The 26,920-nt window shown below is 32.2% G+C and overlaps 1 protein-coding gene across 2 annotated transcripts in view; it reads right to left on the reverse strand.

The window, feature by feature from the left end:
* Window positions 1-3,963: 3,963 nt before the first annotated feature.
* Window positions 3,964-26,920, reverse strand: part of LOC126738874 (probable ATP-dependent RNA helicase spindle-E) — a 56,466-nt gene continuing 33,509 nt past the window's right edge. For both annotated transcript variants that reach the window (XM_050444337.1, XM_050444338.1), the window contains exons 16-23: window positions 22,684-22,890; window positions 20,530-20,745; window positions 19,948-20,076; window positions 17,464-17,741; window positions 12,907-13,177; window positions 12,517-12,638; window positions 12,237-12,455; window positions 3,964-4,281 (exon numbers count right to left, since the gene is read on the reverse strand). In XM_050444337.1, the coding sequence (XP_050300294.1) occupies window positions 4,125-4,281; window positions 12,237-12,455; window positions 12,517-12,638; window positions 12,907-13,177; window positions 17,464-17,741; window positions 19,948-20,076; window positions 20,530-20,745; window positions 22,684-22,890 (1,599 nt within the window). In that variant the 3' untranslated portion in view covers window positions 3,964-4,124. The remainder of the gene's footprint in view (window positions 4,282-12,236; window positions 12,456-12,516; window positions 12,639-12,906; window positions 13,178-17,463; window positions 17,742-19,947; window positions 20,077-20,529; window positions 20,746-22,683; window positions 22,891-26,920) is intronic.

Below are 26,920 nucleotides of genomic sequence, written 5' to 3' on the forward strand. Positions count from 1 at the left end.
CAGCCATCTACCTCAACTATGCACTCTACTATTACAGAGTTGGCACCAGGTTTTGCTGATAACCAACCTCAACCATCTACCTCAACTATGCACGCTGCTATTGCAGAGTTGCCACCAGGTATTGTTGAGAACCAACTGCAGCCATCTATCTCTACTATGCAGCCTGCAACTCATCCGGTGATACTCGGTAAATATGCTTCAGATGATTCGGATCCTTTTGTTTCCTCCTCAGATAATTATGAACCATCAACAAGTGGATCAGAAAGCGACTCATCTGATCATATTCCTAATCAAGGACCTCAGAATATACAAGAGACTGCTTCGAGAGAGAATGCTCCTGTAAAGAGAAGGCAAAGGAATGAAATGGGGTGGCAAAAAAACATTATAAAGGCCAAAAGAGTAAAGGGTGAACCCTACATTGGACATAGAGGCGTTGAGAAGTCTGCTCGTCCTCTTTTACAAGTCCGTGCCTTGGAAAGCCAAAACACAAATGTATTCAACTTGTTAATGAAAAAAATTGTACAAAAATATATACGAATTTTCGCAGTTTAAAATGCATCGATGAGCAACGACTCATAGAACAAAATCTAAAAAAACGCACAACTCGAAATATCCAGAATTCACGAAAAACCTTTACGTGCAAATATTTTTTTACCATTGATGGTACAAAACACGCCGTTTGCAGGGAGTTTTTTATGGCAACATTGAATGTAACGGATGCGTTACTGCGTAGCTCTTTAAAAATGTGTTCTTCTACTGGTTTTCTGGAAAAAGATGGACGAGGGAAACGCGCACCACCTAATAAATTATCCGACAATGGTGAAGCGTTCACACATTCTTACGTTCCCGTCAGTAGAGTCGCATTATTGCCGCGCTTCTAGTACCAAAAAGTACCTAGAACCATCTTTAAATTTATCGATAATGCATAGAATGTATAAGGAAACTTGCATTACAAAGAATTTTAAACCGGTTAGTTTTGAAAAATACAATTTGGGTTTTTTCAAACCCAAGAAGGACCAGTGTAGAAGATGTTTGGCACAAAATTCTTTAACCGAACAGGATAAAAGCCTACAGGAAGATGAGTTTAAAAGACATCTGGATCGAAAAACTGCCGCAAGACAAGCTCGTGACCAAGACAAACTCATTGCAAGAGGAGAGGCTCAAGTTTTAGCTTTTAATTTTGACCTCCAGTCTGTTCTGTGTACACCCAAGAGACCCGCCGGTCAAATACACACAACCAAACTTATATGGAATCACCTTGTATTAATACGAAATATTTTAGTAAGATATTTTTTGTTGCAAGCAATAAAAAAGTACAAGTATTTACTCTCAAGGACAGGCAGATTAATAATAAATAATAATGTTTTACCTAGCAGTGTCGATTTTACTGTTTCACTTGCAAGTCGCATCAAATTTATAATTTATTTATTTTTGAAAACTAAACAAGAATGCCATACATTGGGCTATCGGAAGTTCACAGGGGAAGAATTATTGCTCTGGCAGAACAAGGCATGTCACAAAGGCAGATAGCTAGAACGGTGGGGGTTACACAAGGTGTTGTTTCAAAAACATATTCAAGATTTCTGGAATTGGGAACCTTAAAAAACAGACCAAGGAGAAGTCGTGAAAGAGCAACTACTGAAGGGCAGGATCGCTTTTTAGCTCAAATAGCAAGAAGAAATCCCACAACATCTCATCCAGAACTTTCAAGGCAACATAAAATTGACCGTTTAAATTGGTGTTTGGAGCATGAAAATTGGGATATTGAAAATTGGAAAAATGTCTTATGTTCGGATGAAACCAGAATAGGACTACGATCCGATGACCGGCGGATTCGCATTTTAAGAGGTAGAAGGAGACAAGCTAGACTTCGTGCTGCCAAACCTATCCCGAAATACAAAGGACGTACTGTAATGTTTTGGGGTGGAATTATGATTGGTGAAAGAACTCCTTTAATTCCAATTCGACAAACCCTAACAGGTCAAAGGTATGTAGATTTGGTATTGCAACCTGTAGTTAGGCTCTGGCGAGGTGGTTTTGGCAATTTTTTTTTATTTATGCAAGATAATGCCCCTCCACATACCAGCAGAGTTGCAAAATGTTTCTTAGAAACAGAAGGTATTGCCGTTTTAGAGTGGCCTTCTTGCTCACCGGATCTTAATCCTATAGAGCTTTTATGGGATAAGATAAAAAGAAAGATTAGAGCTCGCCAGAATGCTCCTGGTAACACTGAGCAACTTATTCAAGCGGTTTTAGAGGAATGGGCAAATGTTCCCCAAGAAGACATTGACAATTTGATAAATAGCATGCCTCGTCGAATTCGTGCTTGCATCGATGCTAGAGGTGGCAATACTGATTCTTAACATTTAATTTTAAATTAACTTTCTTGTTAAATTGTCATATTCAGAAAAATTATTTTTATAGAAATCTACACTTTTTGTTTTTTGTTCTATTATTATGAAAATTGTAATCAGTTTTATTATTTTTTTTAATAAACTTGGTTTTGAAAAAGTACCCTTTAATCCTCAATGACTATTTTTTTAAATAAATTCCATTTTGCGAAATTACTGGGTGATTCCATATAAGTTTGGTTGTGTGTATTCTATTTGCGAAAACTAGCAGTGTACAATCTTACAATGTACAATTTGGCTAATCAAAAAGTCAACAGCTATCTCTGGGATGAAACGCAGGGTAAACGAGGGGCAAATGAAATAGCCTCTTGCGTCACCACCGTTCGTATGATGTCAGATGGATGTGGCGGACAGCAAAAGAATTCTATTTTTGCTTCTATGTGTATGCATCTTCTTAGAAATCGAGTGTGACTCCATTCATTCCAAAGTTGAAAGAAAGGCAAAGTATGTACCAGTGTATACACCAGATGGTTGGGCACAATTAATAAGAGATGCTCGTGTGTCACCAGAGGATTTTAATGTAAATAATATGTTGTTTGATGATTTCTTTGATTTCAAAGCCTTTCTCTTAATTTTAAAATTCCTGGAGGAGAATTTGTTGTCTCCGCTATATAAAGGAGCAGCCATTTAAACTCTACTATAAAAATGATTTTTCAGGAGATTTCATTAAGGCAGACTGCCGTAAAACTAAAAACCGTGGTCGTCCCGTAGCACCTTCAATAGACAAAGCTTACGCTGCTGAACTACCTATTAGTGAAGCTAAGAAAAAAGATTTGTTGAAAATGTGTGACGACTTAACGATTCCTAGAGCTTATCATACTTTTTATAAATCCTTAAAGACAAGCCGTAACATCAGAGATAACTTACCGGAGCCAGATATAGAAGAAGATTCAGAAACTAATAGCGACCAAGATTAGAGAAGCCTTTACTCCTCAAAGTAAGTTTTGAATTTGTTTTCAGTTATTATTTCTCATTCCAAAGTTTTTGCCTAAATGTTCTGTGATTTTTTGTCTTTCGATTATTTACAGTGTTTTTATTGCGTTTTCATTAGTTTTAAGTTACCATTTCATTCCAAAGATTTCTGTTTGTTAGAATAATTATATCTTTTTTGTATGTTGATAATTTTCAAAGAATTGGGAATTAAATAAACAATTATCCCTTCAAATTGTGTACATTTTTATTTTCACGAATGCATTTTTTGCACTTTTTCTGAAAGCCAAAAACACGAATGTGCATTTTTTTCAAAAAAAAAAGAAATATAGCATCAAATTTTATGCTGGCATAGACTTCTTGATTCAAAAAGCAAACAAAAATCGTGGTCGTGGATCTCCAAGTTAAGATCTTATTTTTAAAAACTGATTTGAATATTAAAAAACCCATTTTCTCAAAACTTAAAACTAGCACATTCGTGCCTTCAGCATTGTACCGACGATAATATATTACATGAAAAAAACAGACAATGCAAAAAAAACAAAATGTGTTTTAATTCTGAAAGTACGATTACGAACCAGAAAATGATAAATTTAAAAGTCTAAAAATAATAAAAACACACTTAACATAACACGTTTTATTAATTCAAGAAACATACTTTTGATAAAAACATAATAACAAATCCTTGATACAATCATATAAAAATAAATCTAAACTCGAATCAAAAACATAAAAAAAATCTAAACCTAAATTCACTAATCTACAAAATATAAAATATGTTATTTATTCCTCGGAACTGGAATCGTCCTGTTCGAGACTTTCGTTAAAGAGAGCCACACGTTTTTTGTGACCGGAAGAGATCAAGTGGTATCTCAATTCGTCTATGAAAAGACACTCGACGTCGCATAGTTGACAAGTGACTTCTTCGAATGGTTTCACACTATAAGGAAGAATTTATTAAGATTATTTTAAAATCAGATTTAAATCTAACCAGAATATTCAAATTAAACAAAAGTGTTTGTTGAGTTCTAAGAACAATTAAATAAAGGTTCAGTTGTCAACATTTCGCAGAATATGTCTGTATCCTCAAGGTGCTGAAAGTAGAGTTACATGTAGTATTGGCTATATTTATTTAGATAACTTTAAAATCATCTATTTTACATACCCTGTGTCCCACTCGTATGTAATTGCAGAGTATCTCACTTCCTATTTAAAATAGAACCTTGTGGAAGTTTTCAGGAATCTGTGACACTTTTTGATCAAACTTTTAATGCCACAAACAAAAATTAACTTTTGACCTTTTTTCATTTCTAAGATGCAGGGTAACAATGAAAAATTTCACTTTTAAGGGCGATATTATTCAAATTCAAATATTTTCTACTAAAGGTCTAAAGCATCTACAGGGTGTTTCTTAACCTATACGCATAAACTTGGGAAATTATTGCTGACGGCAAATAATGACTAATAATGAAAAAAAAATTAGTAAAATAGTTTTAGTTACGGAGATAAACGACTTATTAATTAAAATTTAAAAAAAAACGTTAATTCTCCAAAATAAATGTTTATTTAACTATTATAGTAACTGTTCGAAGTTATTTCCATGACTTTCAATACATAATTGAGCACGCCTAATCCAAGAGTTGCAGACAGCAGCTAATCCAGGTAAACAGCATGTAGTCGAATTTCCTCGGCGGCAGCAAATATCCGATTTCTTAATTCTTGTTCATTGTCAACTTTGGTTACATACACCAGAGATTTTAGGTGTCCCCAAAAAGTCAAGCGGAGTAAGGTCGGGTGATCGAGGAGGCCATCCAATTGGACCACCTCGGCCTATCCATCGTTCGGGGCACATTCGATCCAAATGCTGTCGCACTGGTCGTGTAAAATGTGGTGCAGCACCATCGTGAAAAAACCACAAATTCTGCCTAATGTGAAGAGGGACTTCTTCAAGGAGTACCGGCAAATTTTGTCGCAAGAATTGTAAATAAAGAGCACCAGTTAGATGATTATCCAAAATGAAAGGGCCAATAAGTATTCCGTTTACAATTCCAGCCCACACATTTACTGAAAATCGTTGTTGAAAGTTTGTTCGCCCAATGGCATGCGGATTTTCAACTGCCCAAAAATGCGTGTTGCAAAAATTGTGAATACCATTGCGTGTGAAAATTGCTTCATCCGTAGCTAAAATGTTCCTGGTAAAGTTTGGGTTTAACTGCTGCTGATGTAACAACCACTCGCAAAAGTTTACTCGAGGCGCATGATACCTTGGAAGTAAAGCTTGTACCCTTTGGACGTGAAATGGATAAAGTAATTCATGCCTTAAAATTCGCCAAACTGTGATGGTGATAATCCAAATTGCGTTGCAATTGTTCTAGTGCTTATGTCAGGATGCTCTTCGATGATATCTAAAATCAAATTCTCCAGATTTAAAATGCGCCTAGGTCTAATGGCTCCATCATGTTGCCCTGGCCTCGGCCGCAAATTTCAAGTTTCTCTACCCCGCTGAACCACACGCAAAAAGCTTCACGCGACGGATGATACTTATGAGGAAACCTTTGTGCATAAAGATTAGCTGCAGCCACACTGTTTTGTCTTGATTCCCCGTATGCCAGTAACATGTCCATTAATTCCTCATTTGAAAAATTATGCGGCATAATTTTAATAAAAAACGAAATACGACCACAACTGTATTAACTGATGGCAAAGTAGGTACTACTAAACATAATAAACATCATCCGGACTTGTTTACTTCTTAATTTGAAAACAAAATTCCACCTGATAAAGTTATTACATTTTTGTGAAAAAAAAAGAATTATCTCAGAAACTAAAAATATTTTACTTAAATTTTTTTTCACTATTAGTCATTATTTATCATTAGCAATAATTTCCCAAGTTTATGCGTATAGGTTAAGAAACACCCTGTATAAGATTACCATTCCAAGTAAGTTTTACTTTTATACTTTCTAATTATGGATATTATTTTTTTAATATTGCAGAATATATTGAAAGCAGAAATTGCTAGTGTACAATTACCAAAAGTTATTGAGGAAGAATTTATAATTTAAAAAAAAATCTGGAAATTTTATTTTTAATATATGCATAATATGCAATGTTCTTGATGAGCTTTTCATATTTTTGGAAAGTTGTCGTCTACATAATATCTCCTTAGTTAAACTTGCTGGACTAGGTCCTTAAGGGTTTTTTAAGTTTAATTAACACGACATTTCGGTTGGTAAGTATCTCCAACCGTTATCAAGTGTAAACTAGTTTACATTTGATAACGGTTGGAGATAAATAAATAAGACAATGCAAGTTCGACAAGATGTTCAGAAGGCTATCTATTTACCATCAGTTTCAGTTTAGTTTCATCAGTATTTCAGTTAATGTGTTTTTTAAACACATTAACTGAAATATTGTAAAGAGTTTAAGTCAATATCTAAAAAAAAAAATTGTCTAGCAATCTTGTAAGAAAATGACCGCTTAAAGGATTCAGTTCGATATCTGGGAATTTCAAGCGTTTTTCATCGAAGATTCAAGTACTAAAGGAAATTTTCCGATAAAGGTGTGGTGGGCTACGGTTTTTTTAAATTTTATAATAAAAACACAATGAATGCATTAATCTGCCGTTAGACATATTCAGCCATATCTTGAATCTATGTTGTGTCAAATATGATGTACCGAAACATATGACATTAAAATATAAACATTTATTTTAGATTTATTGCAACTAATGTTTAATTTGTTGTCCATTTGATTTAATGCGTCCTTTGCAATAAAAATTTTGGTTACAGGGTGTCTCACGTAGAAACTATGACGCCAATATTAATTTTTTAAGTGATTTCTTAGATAGTACGCGGATCTTATTATTTTTGTACAGTTTCCAATTTTAGAACCTACTCGATAATGGTTTGTATAACTGTCATATTAGTGGTCATTTCACGCATCATTTTTTAATAAAAAGCATTTATATGAGAAAGAATGAATTGAAATCTTAGAACATTGAAAGGCTAGAAGTAGCATGCCGTGGAACTATGGGCAGGTTTGTTTGCTTGCAACATCTCTGATGCAGTGATGCCAAATGCTTATAGAGAAATGGCAATAATCACTTTATAATATCATAAAAATTTTTAGTTGTTTCCGAAGGCTCAAAATAATACTACTGCTCCCTATATTTTTTATTTAATAAAATATCAAGCATTTTTTTTAAATAATTTTGATAAGATACACTATATCGAAGTCAATATATGTACTTTAAATAAATGAAAATAAAGTACGAAGAAACGAGAAAACGGTAAAGGCATCGCAACGCCGCTCGATCGCATTGTTGATGCCACGGATACGAGCACTCTCTACCAGTGACGTCGTCAACAAATATTTACCTGCTAAATTTTAATTAATTATTATAGAGTTTGAGTATAAGTAATATTACCATTTATGAGCTATTTATGTGTTTTTTTAACGGACTTCGTTAGAGGAAGGTCCTAATAAAAGGCAGCATTTTTGTCAAAGCATTTTTATGGAAATTAAATATTTTATTAATATAATATTATAGATTTCTTAATAAATCATGTTTTAAGACACAAATTTTTAACATTTCGAAAAATTTTATTGTTATTGTTATATTGGACAAAACTCAGTTTTACATCACTTATTTTATATCACATAATATATACTTCTATGGTGCTGACTTTTTCAAAGGGACAGTATTGCTTCAGCGGTAAGAGTTAAAACTACAAGGATGTTCAAATTGTGAAGGAGTTGCAGGTTTTCTATAGGTTATAAGATTTTTATTATGAGTATTTAGCCTGTACAATGGTTTTGAGACATTTAACAGTGACCTATATAATACCTAATACCAATTATTATATCATATTAATTTATACTAAAAAACAAGGATTACCTAAGAATAAAGACTATGTACAATAGATTAGATTAGATAGTTTATTAGTAGTAATATACAAACAAGTACTTTTACAAGTCAAATAAAATATGTAGTATGTTGGGCTTTCTGGAAAATCATATTATTATTTCTTAAGTATTTTCATAATGACTTGAGACATCTAATTCAATTTCTTTGGCGCAAATTTGTTTGTTGCAATCTTCGAATTTTAATTTTTTGTTCTTTATTTTTTTTTCCATAATTTGGTGACAAGTGATTTAGCTTTTGAAACGGTGGAATCATCAGTGCTTAGGTCCTCAGGATATCATTTTGATTTTACCCTAGAATAATATACATGAAAATATAGTATTACCAAAATTAAAAAGAAAAAATTTAAAAAAAATGCATATTATGATAATCCAATTTATTCCAATAATTGCATTTTAATTAAACAAATATAACAGAATAAAATACTATATCACTTTTAAATAAGATATATAGAATAGGATGATACATAGCATAAAACTAGTAGTCTATTTTGAGTGTATTTTTACCTTTTCCTTGGCAGAGTCAGGGAATGTGTAGCAGTTAAACAAAAACGGCTTGGATGAGAAATAGTAATTATTGACCTAGACCCCATGGTAACTATTAATCTCAGATGCAGTTATTGTTGATGATGAATGATCAGATCTGTAATTATACAAAATTTGGTGTATCAAGAATATTAATCTATTTTAATTATCCATACTTGTCTATATTAGATTCACTGTTTGTACTATATACCATTTTGGAAGCTAAAGAATTTTTTGCACTCTTCAGGAAAACTACCCCTGCAGCTTTGAAGGGTAAATCACTTGGTAAATTAACTGAATTATCGGCTGCTGTGTTTTTAACCAGTGCATCAGAAATCCTAGTAAAAAAATAGTTTTACACACATACCTAATTTAATAAGTATTAGATATAAATAAAGCTTATATGAGTAACACTAATACTTTTTGTAACGATTTTTTTATGCTAGAAAAATATATTTAAAAAAAATTACCTTTGAGGTAGAGCTGATTTTTTTAATAAAGTCTGGCTACTGATAATATTATCTTCCTTATATAAGAAATCACTTCTAAGGATGTGATCTGAACAAATATGTTCTTTTTAATTATGTTGATTTCCATTAATGAAATGCATTGTTCCCTTTGGGCATATATTAGGATTAGGCAATCTATAATAAGTATTTGATATTTAATCAAAAAGCAAAAAAAAATACAGTCATAAATTAATATGTGGTGCCAATTACTATATATATTATTGTAAGTTGCAATATGGTAAAACAGAAAAAAAATTATCGACCAAACTTTAAGGAAAGACAAAATTAACTTTATACATAGATATCAATATCTAAATAAATTCTTTAGGCAATAAAAAATTAGTAATTTCATCTATCTACCTAATGTCTATATTAAAAAAACATAACTATATATAGATAGGTACATGGGTATTATGCCTTCTTTCTCTCAAAACAACAACAAAAAACATAAAATCCTGTAATAAAACCAGGGACAAAATTCTAGTTTTATATTTTTTATCGCCTATTGATAGATGAATATGTTCAAAAAAATATTTAGATTTAAAAATATAAATATTTTGGTATTTTACGCACACTTTCGCATTCAAGTTTTTATTAGGTTTATATTTATAAGATCCCCTATTCTACGTTTATGATGATGGTAACCCTATGATGTGATGTTATGAAAGTATCGGTACTTACTTGTGAAAAGATCGGCTTGAATCACCTTTTATCATGATGAGGCACAAACGACACAAGTTTTTGCCATCCTAGCAAATTAAAAAAACACTAAAATGTGGCCTTTTTCCTTTTTAAACCAAAAATGAAAGAAAATACACGAATCCCGAAAATAAACAAAAAGCCGTTTGACAGATGACACTACGCGTATGGCTCAGGCGCTTAAGCTCCGGTGCTGTCGCTTCAAACTTTTTAGAAGCAGTTTTAGGGATAAGAATGTTAATAATTTTGTTTTTTTTTTGCTTAAGAATATTATATTTATTCTTAAAATAGGTTAATTGTGGTATTTATACTTTTTATTTTAAATCTTGCTATAAAATACAACACAAATAATTTAAATTAACGTTATAATGGTTGTTAAAATATAGCTAAAAATTTCCTCCGTTGGAAATTTGCGTCGACTTGACAACAGAGAATCGGCAAATATGTTAGTAAACAGAACACCCCTCTTGCCCCTGTGCACATGTTGGACTCAAACAAAGTTGTTGTTTACTAATTCTAGCCTTTCAATGTTCTAAGATTGAAATACTCATGATGATTGGTTTTGCAGACCAGGTGCGTACCCAACAAGAGCGCTACTTGGACCATCTACAGTTTGAACTTATCCCTGCTTTAGTTGTTTTATTCCCTGATCTACAAGAGGCTGACATATGATCTCTTCACTTTGCCATCGCCGTTCGACAATTTCTTGATACAACTTTTCCTAACAGATGGATTGTACGAAGAGGACCGATTGAGTGGCCACCAAGGTCACCGGATATGACCCAATTAGATTTTTTCTTATTTAAGCTTAAAGTTTATGTGAATAGACCGAGTAATGTTGATGAATTGAAGCAAAGAATTCGACAAGAAATTAGACTAACCGATCCGCAAGTGATTGAAAATGTTCAATTGGAAGTTATTTACCGACTTTAAAAATGCATTGAAGTAAATAAACAACAAATTGAACATCAGTTGCAATAAATATTATATAAATGTTAATTTTTTTATGTCGTATCTTTCATTAGTCTATTACGTCAAAAATTTGACAAACCGCTGACTTTAGGCATATGGTATGTTATACAAAAAGTATTCAGAATAAATCGTAGAATTGTAAAATGTAATGATATACAGGATGTTCTATTTTAAAAAAATCAATATTCACGCCACTAGTTTCTAGTTGAGGTCCTGTGTACGACAATGAACACCTGACTTTTAAATGAATTTGTTCCTTTCATCGTGAATGCACTGTATTTTAAATTTAGTTAGGACTATTGTAATTGGTCATTGTTAAAAAACTATATAATATATTGTTTTTTTTTTTCCTAGTCATGGTCATAACGGTTTGGTTAACAAATTGATTGGTTCTCTGCCACTACATCTTTCAAAGGATTGATCAAGAAGAGTTTAGTCTACATAATAAATATAAAGAATTTTTAGTTTTAAGAAAATTGCACTGTAATTTTATTACGTAATATATTTGATTTTATGCTGATCCCCTGTAATATGCCCTGTTTTCGTTTTAACTGAACTGATTTGGATAAGCGCTTCTGAAGTTACCATTGCGGCGTACCTGTTCCAACTTTTGCTTTTAAGTATTCGTCTTCGAGCTGTTGTTCTGGCTCTTTTAAAAATATCAAAGTCATTCAGCGTTGCATTTCTTTTAAATTTACTGAATAGTTCTTCTTAATCTTTATAGCCCTTTCTGTTTCAGGATTCCACCACCGTACTGCCTTTTAATATGGTTTGCTCTTATTCGCAGCATCTATAATACATTTAGTTAGATGCTCTACATTAATTTCTGTTAATGGTTCTAGGCCTTGTGAGTATTTTAGCCCGTCTGGTTTATTATTTTTCCATTTTACTGCTCAGTTTTTAGAGATAAGTGCTTTGTCAAGTTAAAAATATGGTCACTATTGTGTAAGTGGTCCTCTACTCTCAAGGTTAGTTTTACCAAGAGATAACCACTTACTATTGTGAAATATTTTGCCGAGAAGGGTATCATTATTATTATTAAAGAATTTTCGATATCTATATCTAATATATTAATGAATTCCCTGAGGATACTTTTTTGCAAAACGTCGGCAATTTCAAATAGCTAATCGGACTTAATAATGTCTTTGTTCCCAAAACCCAAACATCTATTATACAAGAAATAAAACTTAAAATATTCAAGAAATATGTTTTAAATAATACCTGATTAATTGAATACTCGACCTAAAAATTTAAATAAACTTACTTATAAGTGTAATTCTGCATATCCTCTAAATTCTTCGTGATCTGTTTCTGATAAGCGGACATCCTGACCACTTTAATAAACCAGTGCAGTTTCCAGATGTCCTGTTGGTCATTCTCCATACTAGGTTGCAAGAGACCCATGCCACCGTGGCGCCCCCACGAGGTGTGTTCCGGATAAATGTTATCCCTTATTATCGGATCTCTTTCCATGTTAATTAAACTGTGAATTAAACGATTTTTTTTTATTACGTCTTTAAAGGCCAACACGAATATTTACTAACCGGAACAAATGATCCTTGATCTTGTACTGAATATTCAAAAACTCCCGTTCGGGAGTCCTGTTTTGCTCGATGTCATACATCAGCTTGATCCCGGTGTTCATGATATATCGGAGCCTATTGACCTACAAATTGGTTTTATTTATGTCACAAGTGTGTAAAACTATCATTTTTTTTATGAATGGAAATTTGATTGGAATAAATGCGTGGTTCTTCCAAAGTCAAAAACATAATGGAGGAGACCGTGTAAGTTTTTTAGCGGCATATAAATACGCTTTAAAGAACCCAACTTTTTCCCTATTTAGTCTAAGCTATATCCCCAACAGGTACCGAGATCCCTATGCCCTATCCTTTAGTGAAAATATTTTAGAGCGTACATTCTCCATCACCTACCATTTGAATTTCTTCTACGGTCAGTTCTGTGTCCAGTTTTATTAGCATATCGTGCACTGGATACAAAGGTTTTCCAGTCGACTCGTTGTAACCTAAACCGCACAAAATGGCCGCCACTAGGGATTTATCGGGTGTCAGTTTCGGTTCCATCACTGGTGAGAATATGGCGGCCATCAGCATGGGAAAACCAGGCAAGTTTGGCATCAAAGTGGTCTGTCTCAGTTTCAGTTTGTTACCCGGGGTTTGGTTTATGTTGCCCGCTACTAATAATCTGAAACAAGATTGATTTTTGAAGAAGGATTTTATACGAGTTTTTAAGTATGTACTGAAGATTTGTTCAGAAATAAGAGCCCTTCCACCTAAAAGCGTTCAAATAGCATAAGTACTTATAAATTGGTTTGATAAAATAATCAAAAAGAATAATTTTATAATAGAATTAAATATTGCACACTATTTTAATTAAAAAAAAACTATTCCGAGCAGATTGCTCCTTAAATATTGCCTTGTGATTACTTTTACGTAGTATTCTTAGTTTATTGTATTTTCCAGAGAAATATTTAAACTGGCCTGACATCGATCTGTTTTAATAGTTTTAAGCAAAGAATATAATTAATTTTCATATTCAAAATAAGTTTATTAATAATATTCAATTTAATTTTAATATGGTTTTAATGGAAATTAATTAAATTATACACGGTATTAATACTTATCCTGCACAGGTCGCTTAAATTAATGCCAAAATAGAGAAAGCTTTGAAGTCTCTTTATAAATATTTATTTACATTACTCGCACAATTAATTGTTGCACAATTTAATAGAGCACATCTACTTCCCTTATCAGTGTAAAATATCTATAGGCAAATCTTTACCTCTGCTTTAGACGATTTTCGACGGTTTTTTTTTAATTAGTCAATACAATAATTCTTCATAAATTTTATATTCATATTAGGTAGACCATATTATATTCCCATATTCCAACCTGGGTAGCACCAAGCCCTTAGTTAATCTAATATTGAAGCCCATTGTTGAATATGCTCTGTAAATGCAAGATTTTAATCTGTTACAACTCCCAGGTCTTTCTCACTATTGGACTCTTCAAACATTACACTGCGCATGTTACAGACATAGTACGACATTTTTTGCTATTGAAGTTAAATAAAGTATAATATATAACTTTAAAAAAGCTAATTTCGATAACATAAATCAATCCTTATCAGAAATCAATTGGAGTCAATGTTTAACGGGCGCTCACGTAGATGTCCTGGTGGACCAGTTTTATCACAAAATAGAACTAATTATAGAAAAATTAGTTCCGGTGCGTAGAGTTAAAGGCAACTTTCCTATCTATTTTCGTTTCGAAACAATCGCAGTAATAAAAGAAAAAATCAAACTCCATAAAAAATATAAAATATACAGTGATCGAGCTTCATACGATCGATTTTGTGAGCTTAGAACCCTATCTAAACAAATGATAAAAAATGACTATAAAGAGTATATAAATAGCATAGAATCCAACATTTTGGAAAATACAAAGAAATTTTGGGGTTTTGTTGGCAATAAGAGAAAAAACAATGTGTCTATTCCACACGCCGTAAAATTAGGTAATATTTCTGCAAAAGGTGGCAGGGATGTAAGCAATTTGTTTGCTCAATCTTTTAAGAGTGTTTATAATACATCAAATCCAGTTGTTTTTAATAAAAGTAATATTAAAATATACGAAATTTCAGAAAATAAAATCCTTGAGATATGTAAAAATTTAGATGTAAATAAAAGTCCTGGGCCAGATAATATTCCACCTATCTTGGTAAGGAACTGCGCAAATAGCTTGGTCAAGCCACTAGGCATTATATTCAATAAGTCGTTAAGATCAGGAGTCTTTCCTCAAAAATGGAAATTAAGCGAAATTTCACCAATTTTTAAAAATGGTGATAGGGAAGACGTGACAAACTATCGGCCCATTAGCAAGTTATGCATTTTTGGCAAAATCCTGGAAAAAAATATGTACGACACAATTTTTCCGAGTGTAAAACATAGAATTATTCAAGAAGAGCATGGTTTTTACCCTAAAAGATCTCTTGAAACAAATCTACTATGCTTTTCAGAATTTGTCACTAAAACAATAGATAACAAAGGTCAAGTGGATGTGATATATACCGACTTCAGTAAAGCATTCGACAAAATTGATCCTGAAATATTAATACAAAGGCTTGAAGAAGTCGATGTTGATCCTGCAATAATTAGATTATCCTGTTCCTATAATACAGTAACTATTGATGGCCATAAATCCGAGTGGTTTGACATAACATCAGGTGTACCGCAAGGCAGTCACCTGGGTCCGTTGTTTTTTATAATATATATAAATTCAATAAAAAATGTTTTAAACACTGTAAAATATTACTTTTTGCAGATGATTTGAAAATCTACTTAAAAATCGTGACCATGGATGACTGCCTCAAAATCCAACAAGACCTTTTGCGCCTTGAACAATACTGTCGGAAAAATCGTCTCTTTCTAAATTCTGCAAAGTGCTTTTGTATTTCTTTTACAAAAAATATTACCAAAATAATATCGCCTTACTCTATAAATAGCAGTAATCTGAAACGAGTTGTACAGATTAGAGATCTGGGAGTAATCCTGGATGAAAAATGGACTTTTAAATCTCACATTGAGCGAGTGATATGCGAGTCCAATAAGATGGCTGGTTTCATAAAAAGAAATTCAACGGATTTTAAAAACCCAAATTCAATTATCTCCTTATATAATGCTTTTGTCCTCAGTAAACTTCTTTTGCCTCAGTAATATGGAATCCGAAGTACAATGTAGACATTACGCGCCTAGAGCGGGTACAAAATAGGTTTCTAAAATATCTAGGATTTAAGACCAATATGCCAATATACAACCATAATTATACCATTATACGAGCCAAATTTAAATTTTTAACTCTTGAATACAGAAGAAATATCACAGATCTTTTTACGCTTTATAAAATAGTAAATTGTCACGTCGATTTACATTATCTTCTATCTCACATTAATATACGGATACCAAGGCAAAATGCAAGAAACCGAGACTTGTTTGCAGCTGATTTTTATCGAACCAACGTAGGACAGAACTCTCCACTTTCTAGAATTCAAAATGTTTTTAATTTTTACAACAATTTTCGGAATTCGGATATTTTTGGAACGCCGATAGGATCCTACAAACGCCAATTAAAAACCTATTTTTTAAAAAAGATAAAATAATTTTATTTTTGTTTATTTAATTCAGAACTTGTAACAGTTTACGCTCTATTTAATCTCATTAGTGTATTCATCTAAATTTCCCTTTTCTTTTTGATTGTATCTACACACGTAACATGTAAATTTAAGACAATGTTTGGTAAACCTATCATAAGTTTGTTATATATACACAGTGGATGCTTTTTTGGTACTTGTGTACTGTTCGCAACCTGAACTTGTAATAAATAAATAAATAAATAAATAAATACATTTTCTTCACACCATTCTATAAAATTATTAAAATTTCTCTGTAAAAAGGCAGTCTTCCTAAGAACCAGTTTCCCTATATATCTTAAAATCATCTGCAAGTATGTCATCTGCAATCATCAAAGTATGCTTTTATTGTATGATCACCACAAGCAGAACCAATATAAATCTAATAGAAAAGATAACTCGGTCATGCAAGTAAGTAAGATCGACCTGTTTGCTGGCAGCAATACCAACAAAATTAAAGAATTTTACTTTCTCTCACATGTTTTTAAATATGGTGGTTATATAATGTCTTAATATTAAGTTTGCTATGCATACATATTTGTCGTTATTTTTGTTTTTTATTAATTTTAATTTATATTTTTGTTACTTCCTTCCTCTTACATATCATTTAGTTATGTATGTCAAGTTATTGTGTTTGTTTGAAACATTAGATAAATAAATATCTTTCCTAAGAGCGCATTTACTCATTTGAATTAAGCGAGTAACTTTGTTCACGCCGCAATACAGTAAATGTTTGAATTTGGCGGATGAACTTAAAAACCTAACGGCCAGGTCATTTAAATTACAATTTCACATGAACCAATCTTTAGCCACAAAATTTCTGTCTATTGGTATGACTTTGGAGTGGGAACCTGGTGACACTACGCACCTTGCGTACCTACTACTAAAAGAATTATCCTTTTTCCACCTAAATTAATTAGGCCCATTATTTTTTATTGTTAATCAATTATTGCGGAGACGCGTGTGATAATTAAAAGTTGCCAAGCTGAGCAGGGACCCCTGAAGATCCAGACGTGTAGTATACTGGGTAAATACTATTTTGACATAGTCACATTGCGAGTACAGTTGATTTATATTTTGTTTAACAATAATTACTTACATAATTCATTATTTGTTGCCGTTAAACTATTAAATACACCCCTTATAAAATTATTAATCTACCAAGTAAAAAATTCCCTTAAACATTTTCATTCAAAGTTAAAAAGAGAAATTGCTAAAAATGATACTAATTTCGACCTAGAGTAAAGATGTCAACTTATATGTTAAAATTAAAAAGTTTCATTTACCTAGAGTGTAAACTGCCCGGCTCCGTATCCAACATAACGGCATTGACGGAATTTCCCTCGATGTCCACACTGGGGGGACATCCTCTGATGGTACACCCGAAAAGTTTCGTTTCCAACGGATTAAACGGTCCTCGTAACGGCACCCGGATACAATCGCGTCCGGATATATCCGGCGAATCGAAGTCCGTGTAACTGACGATCTGGTCGACGGTCATGAGCATCTCCTCTTCCGGCGGATTGTTTGACTGTTGTATTTGAAGGCGCAAGTCGTGGTTTTGCTACGAAGGAATTTTAAGAAACGTGAATAAAGTAAAATGTTGCAGGTTTTTTAAATTAACAGGGACAACATGATGCAAGATGAGTCAAACGTAAGTAGCAGAAAAAAATGTTGTTTCGTCAAAACCTTCTCAATATGGTGGATACGTGAATATGGTAAAATAGAGTTGTCTTTCAATGGTTTTACGTCTTTAACACTTTTTTACCGATATCCTTTAAAAAAAATCTTAAAGACTTTATGGCAATATTAAGGAAAAAGTCCATTCTGAAGTGAAGTCAATGTAAAATAGAAAAGTTTAGTACGGGAAGCCTTTTCTCCACAAATAAAATGTCAATTGATAAATAAATCCATTTCGACAAGCGTTCTTGCCATCATCAAACTCTAAAATGTATTACAAACAGTTCAAAAACATTTACGAGCATTTTTTTGCGTAAATCTTTGACATTTACGCAAAACGACTGGAAACCATTACAAATTGGTTTCTAGTCAAAAACAGATTAATATAAAGAAAGAAAAACATATATATAAAGATATAAAGAAAAACAGATTAAGATATTAACCCTATAGGACGGGTATGTGCCTTCTTTATATAAGATATATTCTGCGATGGTAAACTCTCTTAGAAGAATAGCAAACATTTACGATGATACTTATGTTATTGATGATACTCTTAAGGTGAAACATGTCACCATTTGACTAAAATTTTAATTAAAATTTACTGTGATACTGTGAATTTTGTGTTTTTGCTTTGTTTAATGTTATAACTTAAACAATCAGTATCTTTGTGAATTATGGATGATTTTTTGAATTAATCAGAATGAGTTTTTTAATCTTTTTTATAAATCATTTAAATTATCGGCAAATAATAAACATGATGTTTTTTTAATAACCTGCTAATGTTGTCAATAAATAATATAGGAATAAACGCCTTTGATTTGTATCCTCTTATATTGACTGCAAGCTCTCTGTTAAAAAAATATGTTTTTCAAAAGATCAAATTATTGTGGATCCAAACCAATCTAATAAATATTCAAAAAGACAATTTATCAAAAGCTTTATGAAAGTCTATAGATATATGAAATCCATTAGTTGTCCAAAATTTAAGGTGCCAGATATGGCTTGGGCAGCAGTTGACAAATTACTAATTGTTGACCTGGGCTTAGAAAATCCAAGGTGATGAATAGAAATGCTATTTTTCATCTTGCTATAAGTGATTCTTGTTAATATTAGCTTAAATACTTTAACAGGAGTTGATCCGTGATTTTCCAGCTGAAAAATCGAGAGGCAAAAACCTGTGGATGTCAGTTTTGGAAAAGGGAATTCTTGACTATAAAAATTGTCAAAATTGCCTTTTTTATGAAAGTAAGGGTTAAGTTCAAATGCGCCGCTGGTAACTCCCCTGATTTAGAAAATAAAATTATTTAAAAAAAAAAATGTATTAGGGCTATATTCAAAATCAAGCAATGCAAAACTTGTAGTTACTTTCTGTTTTGTAGTTTATCTCTGACTGAATTTTGACTTCGGCAAGTATGTATATATCAGATACATTTATGTTTCTTTACAACAACAAAGATCTGTTTGATGAAACTATCTCAAAGCATGGATCCAAGTTGAAGTAAATTAGATTTAATTCCTGTTAAGTGTAATTTTGCCTATTTTCAAAAAAATGGCCCCACATGGTGAAAAACATTTTCAATAGTTTTCCTTTAAATGTACGAAGAGTCACACTTTAAGCCAGAGCTAAAACCGTGGTACGAAAATATCTAATATCAAAGGTATTTCAATAAGATCTAATAGTTTACCATATTTTATGTGTGTAGGTTAGTTGCAACCAAATGTAACAATGTTCAGTGTGTTCCATTTTGATTGTAATTCAGGGTAAAACTATATTAATTATATAAAGTTTTCGGCGAAAAAAAAGGTATTTTACTAAGAAAAATTCACAGATAAACTTAGGTATTTTACAACGATACTAACTCAGGCGGCATAACCATTCCACTACTCTTAGATATAGTTTGTATAGGGTTACCTACGTATATCCTCATTCAAATTATCCCCACTAAGTCAATCGTGTTCTGTTAAAAATAAAAGCTAAATTTAATAATTAAAATCTCCGCATGGAAAGAAATATTGTCTTTGTATATGCATCTACTGAAATAATTCTAATACAATACAACCACTAAAAATTAGTGCGATAGTTTCCTTACCTTGGACAAAAAACTAGGAGAACAAGGATCAGCATATCCCTGATCCAACAAGTATCTGTTGATCGAGCGATCTTTTTGCACCGATCTGTACAACTCCAGTTCTACCACCTCATTTACCACCGAATATATCTGAAATGGAGATGAACCAAATTTACAATACAAATCATAATGAAATAATAATGTTAATAATACACTTAATTTTAATGTAAGTCCTGGAACCTGGTCTTTGTATACCATATAATCTTTAATCAAATTATTTATTTAGCAACCTATTACAGCACCGTTTCGGGTAAAAATATAAGATAAATTAATAATTGGCAGTGTTTCTAAAATGAATATAAATGTGTTAAATTTCAATATTTTTCATAGATCATTTTGATGTGTGTATGAAACAACCCATTGAATATTAAAACACATTTAATTAAAAAAATTAAAGTGCAATTACCCCCAATAATATTTTTTTACAACAAGCTCACCTTTCTCATAAGGAAAAAAAGGATTATTATATTTTTTTGCTTATTTATACAATCGTATACTTCAGAAAAAAAAACGTAAAACATAATATTTTTGTATACACCTTACCTCAATATATAAAACAACGTTGTCAGTCCATTGTTTAAACAGCCTGTTAATATTTTCTGGCCATATCCCTAACGGGTTATGTCTATAAGCCGGTTTAATTCCGTACATGACGCATTCAAAAGCGAGCGGAACCGTGTAGCATTGCGGTCTTTGAGGGATGTAGTACAGTTCGTCTCGCGTTACTTCTTGTAGATTTCCGTAATCGATAAAAATTATCTAAAAGGTTTTAAAAAATGTTTAGTATTCAATAGATAAACATAGATAGAATTATATGAAAACACTAAGTATTGGGCCAGATGGAATACCATGTTACTTTTTAAAGAAATGTGTTTACACTTTGGCTATTCCTCTAGCAATGATTTTTAACAAATCAATGGAATCAGGATTTTTTCCAGATTTCTGGAAGGTGAGCAATATAAAACCCATATTTAAATCAGGGAATAGATCGGCTATTGATAATTATAGAGGAGTCTGCATTCAGAGTGAAATACCTAAACTGTTTGACTCCCTTGTTGCTAAAAAACTGTACAGTGATTGTCGTGGTATACTTAATAGTGAGCAACATGGTTTCATAAAAAATAGATCTACCAATACAAATCTTTTAATGTACATAAATTTTATTTTAAGCAATATGGAGCAAGGGTGTCAAGTCGACTCTGTTTATACTGACTTTTCCAAGGCCTTTGATAGAGTGGACCATAATTTCTTGGTTGCAAAGTTAAGGGCCTTGGGAATTAGCGGTAGGGTAGCTGATTGGTTAAATAGTTTTCTAACTGATAGAATGCAGAGAGTCAAATATGGTAGTTCGGTGTCTAGACCTATAATTGTTTCATCAGGGGTACCTCAAGGGTCACACTGCGGTCCCCTCCTGTTCAATTTGTTCCTATTAGATTTACCTCAAAATATAAAAAATAGCTTGGTACTAATGTTTGCAGATGATGTAAAGATATTTCGGCCTATTAGAACAATGACTGATGTTAAGCTTCTTCAGGAAGACATTGATAATTTTTATGGCTGGTGTCAAGCAAATCATATGGACCTTAACGTAAAAAAATGCTATCAAATATCATTTTCAAGAGTAAAAAGTCCTATTTCTTACAATTATTCCATCAACCATACTAACTTAAAGGTTACCGATGAAATGAAGGATCTTGGTGTTGTATTGGACAGCAAATTATCATTTGATATTCATATATCGGGTATTATCTCTCTGGCTCATAGAATGTTAGGTTTCATCATACGGTCTAGTAAGGACTTTTCAATTTTTACGATAAAGAAACTATATTGCTCGCTAGTTAGAAGTGTTCTGGAGTATTGCTCACCTATCTGGAACCCTTGTTATGTAACACATGTAACTGCAATTGAGCGAGTGCAGAATAAGTTTCTTCGTTATATTGGTTACAGGTGTGGTTATATCAGAGATGATTATTCTTATAGTGAATTAAGATCACTACTTAATATTGATACTTTGGAAGGGAGGAGACTAAATCTTGAAATTCGTTTACTTCACAAGATTATTAATGGTGTAATTGATTGTCCAGATCTTTTAAATCTAGTATGTCTGAATGTACCTATAAGAAGGAATCGGCATACTAATGTTTTTTATGTTCCTTACCAATCTACAAATTATGGCAAAAATAACCCTATTACAAGAATGTTAAATAATGCAAACACTATGCAACAATCTGTAGATTTTTTTGGTTTTTTGGAACTTCAGAGGCAAGATTTAGAGGATCTTTAAGGCATATATTGTGATATATACTTTCATTTTTTTTTTGTATGGCAATGTATATCTATACTGTATTTAGTAATTAGTTCTATTTATTGTAAAATGGCAAGTCTGTAAATAAATAACTATTTGACTCAAGGAAGTTTAAAGTTAAAGAAAATGAAATGCGGTTTTGATGGCTCAGTATATGAATAATAAAAAAAGTAAATAAATATATATTTGTTTACCAAAATACATGTTATAATACAAATTCAAAGGTCTGCAAAAAAAAAATAAAATGTGTGATAATAAAAATATTGTCATAAACAAAATGATTCTTATTTAACTATAATAAGTTCAAAATCGGGCAAATATGTGGATAATCATAAAAGATTTTCTTGTCTGTATCAAATTCCCCATTAAAATTTAGTTCTAAAAATTCTCACCTGGTTTATTCGGCCAGCGGTCGCGGTAACTCTGCACCGATAAAACCGCCCATCATCTTTATACCTCGCCGCGTAAATTTTACCGATTTTTAGCTCCTCGTCGACTTTAATCAATTCCTGTCCATTGAGGGCTTCCTCTATTTGCTGCAGCAGTTCGTTGGTCTTCTCGTCCGGGTTTTGGGCCCAGAAATGACCGGCGTCAATGTGCTGCAAAGGAAAACTCATGAAAAAGGAATTTTAGGTATTTGGCTTATTATTATTTAGACACATTTAATTTAATTTAATAAAAAACAGACAAGTCTCAATGACAACAGAGCACATTCAACGAAGATAGAGCGTCAATACACATTGTATTTCCTTTGTAACTTGTTGTAATGTCTTGAAACAAATCTACGAGCAATTTACGGCCGATGTCTATTTAAGATTCTACTGATACAGCTAATATTATACTGATAAATCTGATGCTGCTGCCCGACAGTATATTCCTGTGAAGAAATCAGTAAGTACGAGGCAAGAGATTGTCAATGGCGTTTGATTTATTTCCTCCATCGGACAGCCCACACCATTATTAATCTATTGGGAGAACGCGTTGCACTGGTCTGAGGGTTTTTCTACTTTTGCGCATATTGTCTTTCTCATTGAGTTTTATGATTTTAAACTTTGGGCTGCTGTATCTGTGGCAGACTTTGAATTTGGAGATAAATAATAGCTTCAGCTCCGCTATGACGATGATGGTTCAATTTTATCACGTTATACAAAGACCTTACTTATTTTAAATTTTAAGTTGTTGTGGAAGAAAATCTATATTTCCTTGTAGAGTCTTTCTTTTCAATTATTTTTCTAAAGGCATCTGAGTGCTTGATTTATTACACAACGAATTAATGTCATCGTCTTCTCTCTGACAGGACGTCGCCTTACGTTTTTCCAAAATGCAATAATAAATTCGTTGACCTATGCCTGATACTTTACATACTTGCAACCATCTTTTGGTAAATATTGCACTTTTTTATTTGGAGCTTATCATGAATGTTTAGACCAGTCGGCGTCATTTATTTTCTTTCATATTGCCATTACTTCAGACCTAAAGAAAATTGAGCTTTTCCTTTTTATAACTATATCAACATTCTATTTCTAAGTCTGGATCATCTAAAAATTATATTTTTCTGGTATTGTTTACAGGATTATCAAGAAAATAACTTCCTTACTATTAATACTATTACTATTAATACCTATTAATACAAGAAAGGGACTGATTCTAAGGATAGAGCAACCCTGTAATATTTGGAGAAATTTGGAATTTTATATGCCATTTGACTCAGTTCACACAAAATTGTATCAAAGTCCAATTAAATAATTGTTATATAGAGGAGACCATTTTGAATAATTGTTGTAAACTTAAGGGATCACATTAATCTATACCATGCTTTTCTTTGAAGTCCCCCCCCATTTATTTTTTGAACGGGTCAAAAAAATTTTTTGAAACTTGGCATAAGTAAATTGGTCTATAAATACTATTTTTCACTGTAAACTAGGTAGTTGTAAATTCCAAGATGGCGGCTGGGCGACATCTTGAGAAAAAATTTTAAATAGGTCGTGTAGTACCTCATTTTAAAGGTCTCAATGAGTACATTATAACCCTGATATATTAGACCCATATCTTAACTCGTTTCAAAATGGCGGCCTAATAAAAAAGTATTTTTTTAAATTTTAATGTTTTACATTTTTATGATTTTTGAATAGGTAAAAATCAGTGTACGAAAATAAATGCGTCACTATTTTATTTTGACACAAAAACGACAGTTCTAAATGTCAAAATAACACATAAGCGCCATCTTGAATAAATGCATTAAATAGAAATCTTGTGTTACCTCATTTAAAAGGTTTTATTGAGTACTTTTAATATTTATTACATGGACTCGGTGGACTCCGTTTTGACCTGTCTAAAAGTAACAGCCAAAAAAATACACTGTTGCGATTTTATTAACGTTTTTAATAATAATATACAAATAATTTATAATTTTTGAATTTTGGATTTAAACATTAACTTTTTTGTTTCTAAAGACTTACTGAACCGCCCTCGTATGTCACATTTCATGTTAAAGGTTATTGAACATTATTTAGACATTCCAAAAACCAAATAGCTATTAAAAAAACTCGAAAAAAAATTTTAAGATATTTTTCCTTAACCGGTAAATTACTCTTGTATCGGTCATTGTTAGATATTGTTTAGTGTGTTTGGCAGTTTGAATTTATTGTTTTTTTTCAAAATGGTTAATTCTCGTCCATTGGAGGAAAAAGTAGAAGCAATTTTTATTTATGGAGCAACGCGTAATTTTCATGAGACTGAAAGGGTTTTCAACGAACGTTTTCCTGATCGTCCTATTTGCCGTAAATATTTAAGGGAACTTGTAAATAAATTTACAACTACTGGTACTGTCCAGGATAAAAAACGCCCAGGCCATATGTCTATTTCAGAAGAAAAGCAAGTCCAAATAATTGGGGAAATAATAGAAAATCCCCAACATTCTACTCCAACTGTTGCTGATATCTGTGAAGTTTCAACTTCGACGGCATGGAGAGTTTAAAAAAAAAATAAGTTTCACCCATACAAGATCCAAATGGTCCATCAACTGACTGAAGATGATCCTGACCGGGTGTAATTCTGTGAAATTATGGCAGAGAGACTAGAAAGGCAACCTACGTACGTGCGCAACATTTGTTTTAGCGACGAATGTACTTATGGTAATGTCCACAGACAAAATTGTCGATATTGGAGTGATACCAATCCACACATTTTTCGTGAAACCCGATCTCAGTATCCGCAAAAAATCAATGTATGGGCAGGAATATTAGGGAATCATATCGTAGGGCCGCTGTTTTTAGAAGAAAATTTAACAGGTGAATTGTACTTAAATATGCTGGAAAATGCTATCGATCCTCTCATAACAGAAATTGTTGAGGCTAATGTACATGAATTTGATATGGAAATTACATTTCAACAAGATGGTGCTCCTCCGCATTTTGCCAGGAATGTGAGAAATTATTTAAATGATAATTATTTTGGTCGTTGGATAGGTCTTCGGGGTCCTATTGAATGGCCAGCTCGGTCACCAGATTTAACGCCGCTAGACTTTTTTTTGTGGGGATACCTAAAGCAACAGGTATACGAAACAGAACCTGCCTCAATTTTTGAGCTACGACAAAGAATCACTAACATTTGTCAAAATATTGAGGCAGATGTATTTGAAAATGTTCGACGTGAATTTTCAGATAGGTTATTTATGTGTCAAGAGGTACAACGAAATCATTTCCAGCCTCTTTTAAATTAAATATTGTTTTTCTTTTGATAAATTGTTTATTTGCTAATTGTAAATTAGTATTTCATTGTATTCTATTAAAAACGTTAATAAAATCGCAACAGTGTTTTTTTTTGGCTGTTACTGTTAGACAGGTCATTGAGACCTTTAAAATGAGGTACCACACGACCCCCCTTTCTATTTAAAATTTTTTCTCAAGATGTCGCCCAGCCGCCATCTTGGAATTTACAACTACCTAGTTTACAGTGAAAAATAGTATCTATAGACCAATTTACTTATGCCAAGTTTCAAAAAATTTTTTTGACCCGTTCAAAAAATAAATGGGGGGGGGACTTCAAAGAAAAGCACTGTATATAGATATTCTAGTTTTAATGAAGTTATTTACAAACTTAGTTAATAAAGAGTAATTTTTAAAATAAAATTCGAAATTAAATTAACTGTAATTACCGTTTACATGTTTCACCACTCAAATTAACAATAATGGAAACGGTTTATATTTTTTTACACCCTGTATTTCAAAAATGCAGCGTTTCTCGATAAATGTTTGTAAAGAAAACTAAGGCTTATTCTGAACCAAGGAGACTGGTTATAACGAGACTGATCTCAGCTCTTCCCAAATGAGGTGACGCGTACGCAAAATTGAACGATAACTGATTGGAGGAGTGTACCTCGCTCTGATTGGCTATTTTGCAGTATTCTATCCTTGTAGTTAATATTACTGTTTCGCAAATAGTAACACCATGAAATGTGTGGTGGGTGGAGCCAATCAGAGTGAGGTGCACTTCTGACCAACAGCGCTGATATGGCTAATTTTTGAAACTAGTTGTTACATTTTAAAATTGCTAAAACTTATATTTTTTATAAAAATAATTGCATACTATTAGACTTTAGAATGTAAAGATTCAATAAAAATTACAAAT

The sequence above is a fragment of the Anthonomus grandis genome, chromosome 7, assembly GCF_022605725.1.
Source record: "Anthonomus grandis grandis chromosome 7, icAntGran1.3, whole genome shotgun sequence".
NCBI lineage: Eukaryota > Metazoa > Arthropoda > Insecta > Coleoptera > Curculionidae > Anthonomus > Anthonomus grandis.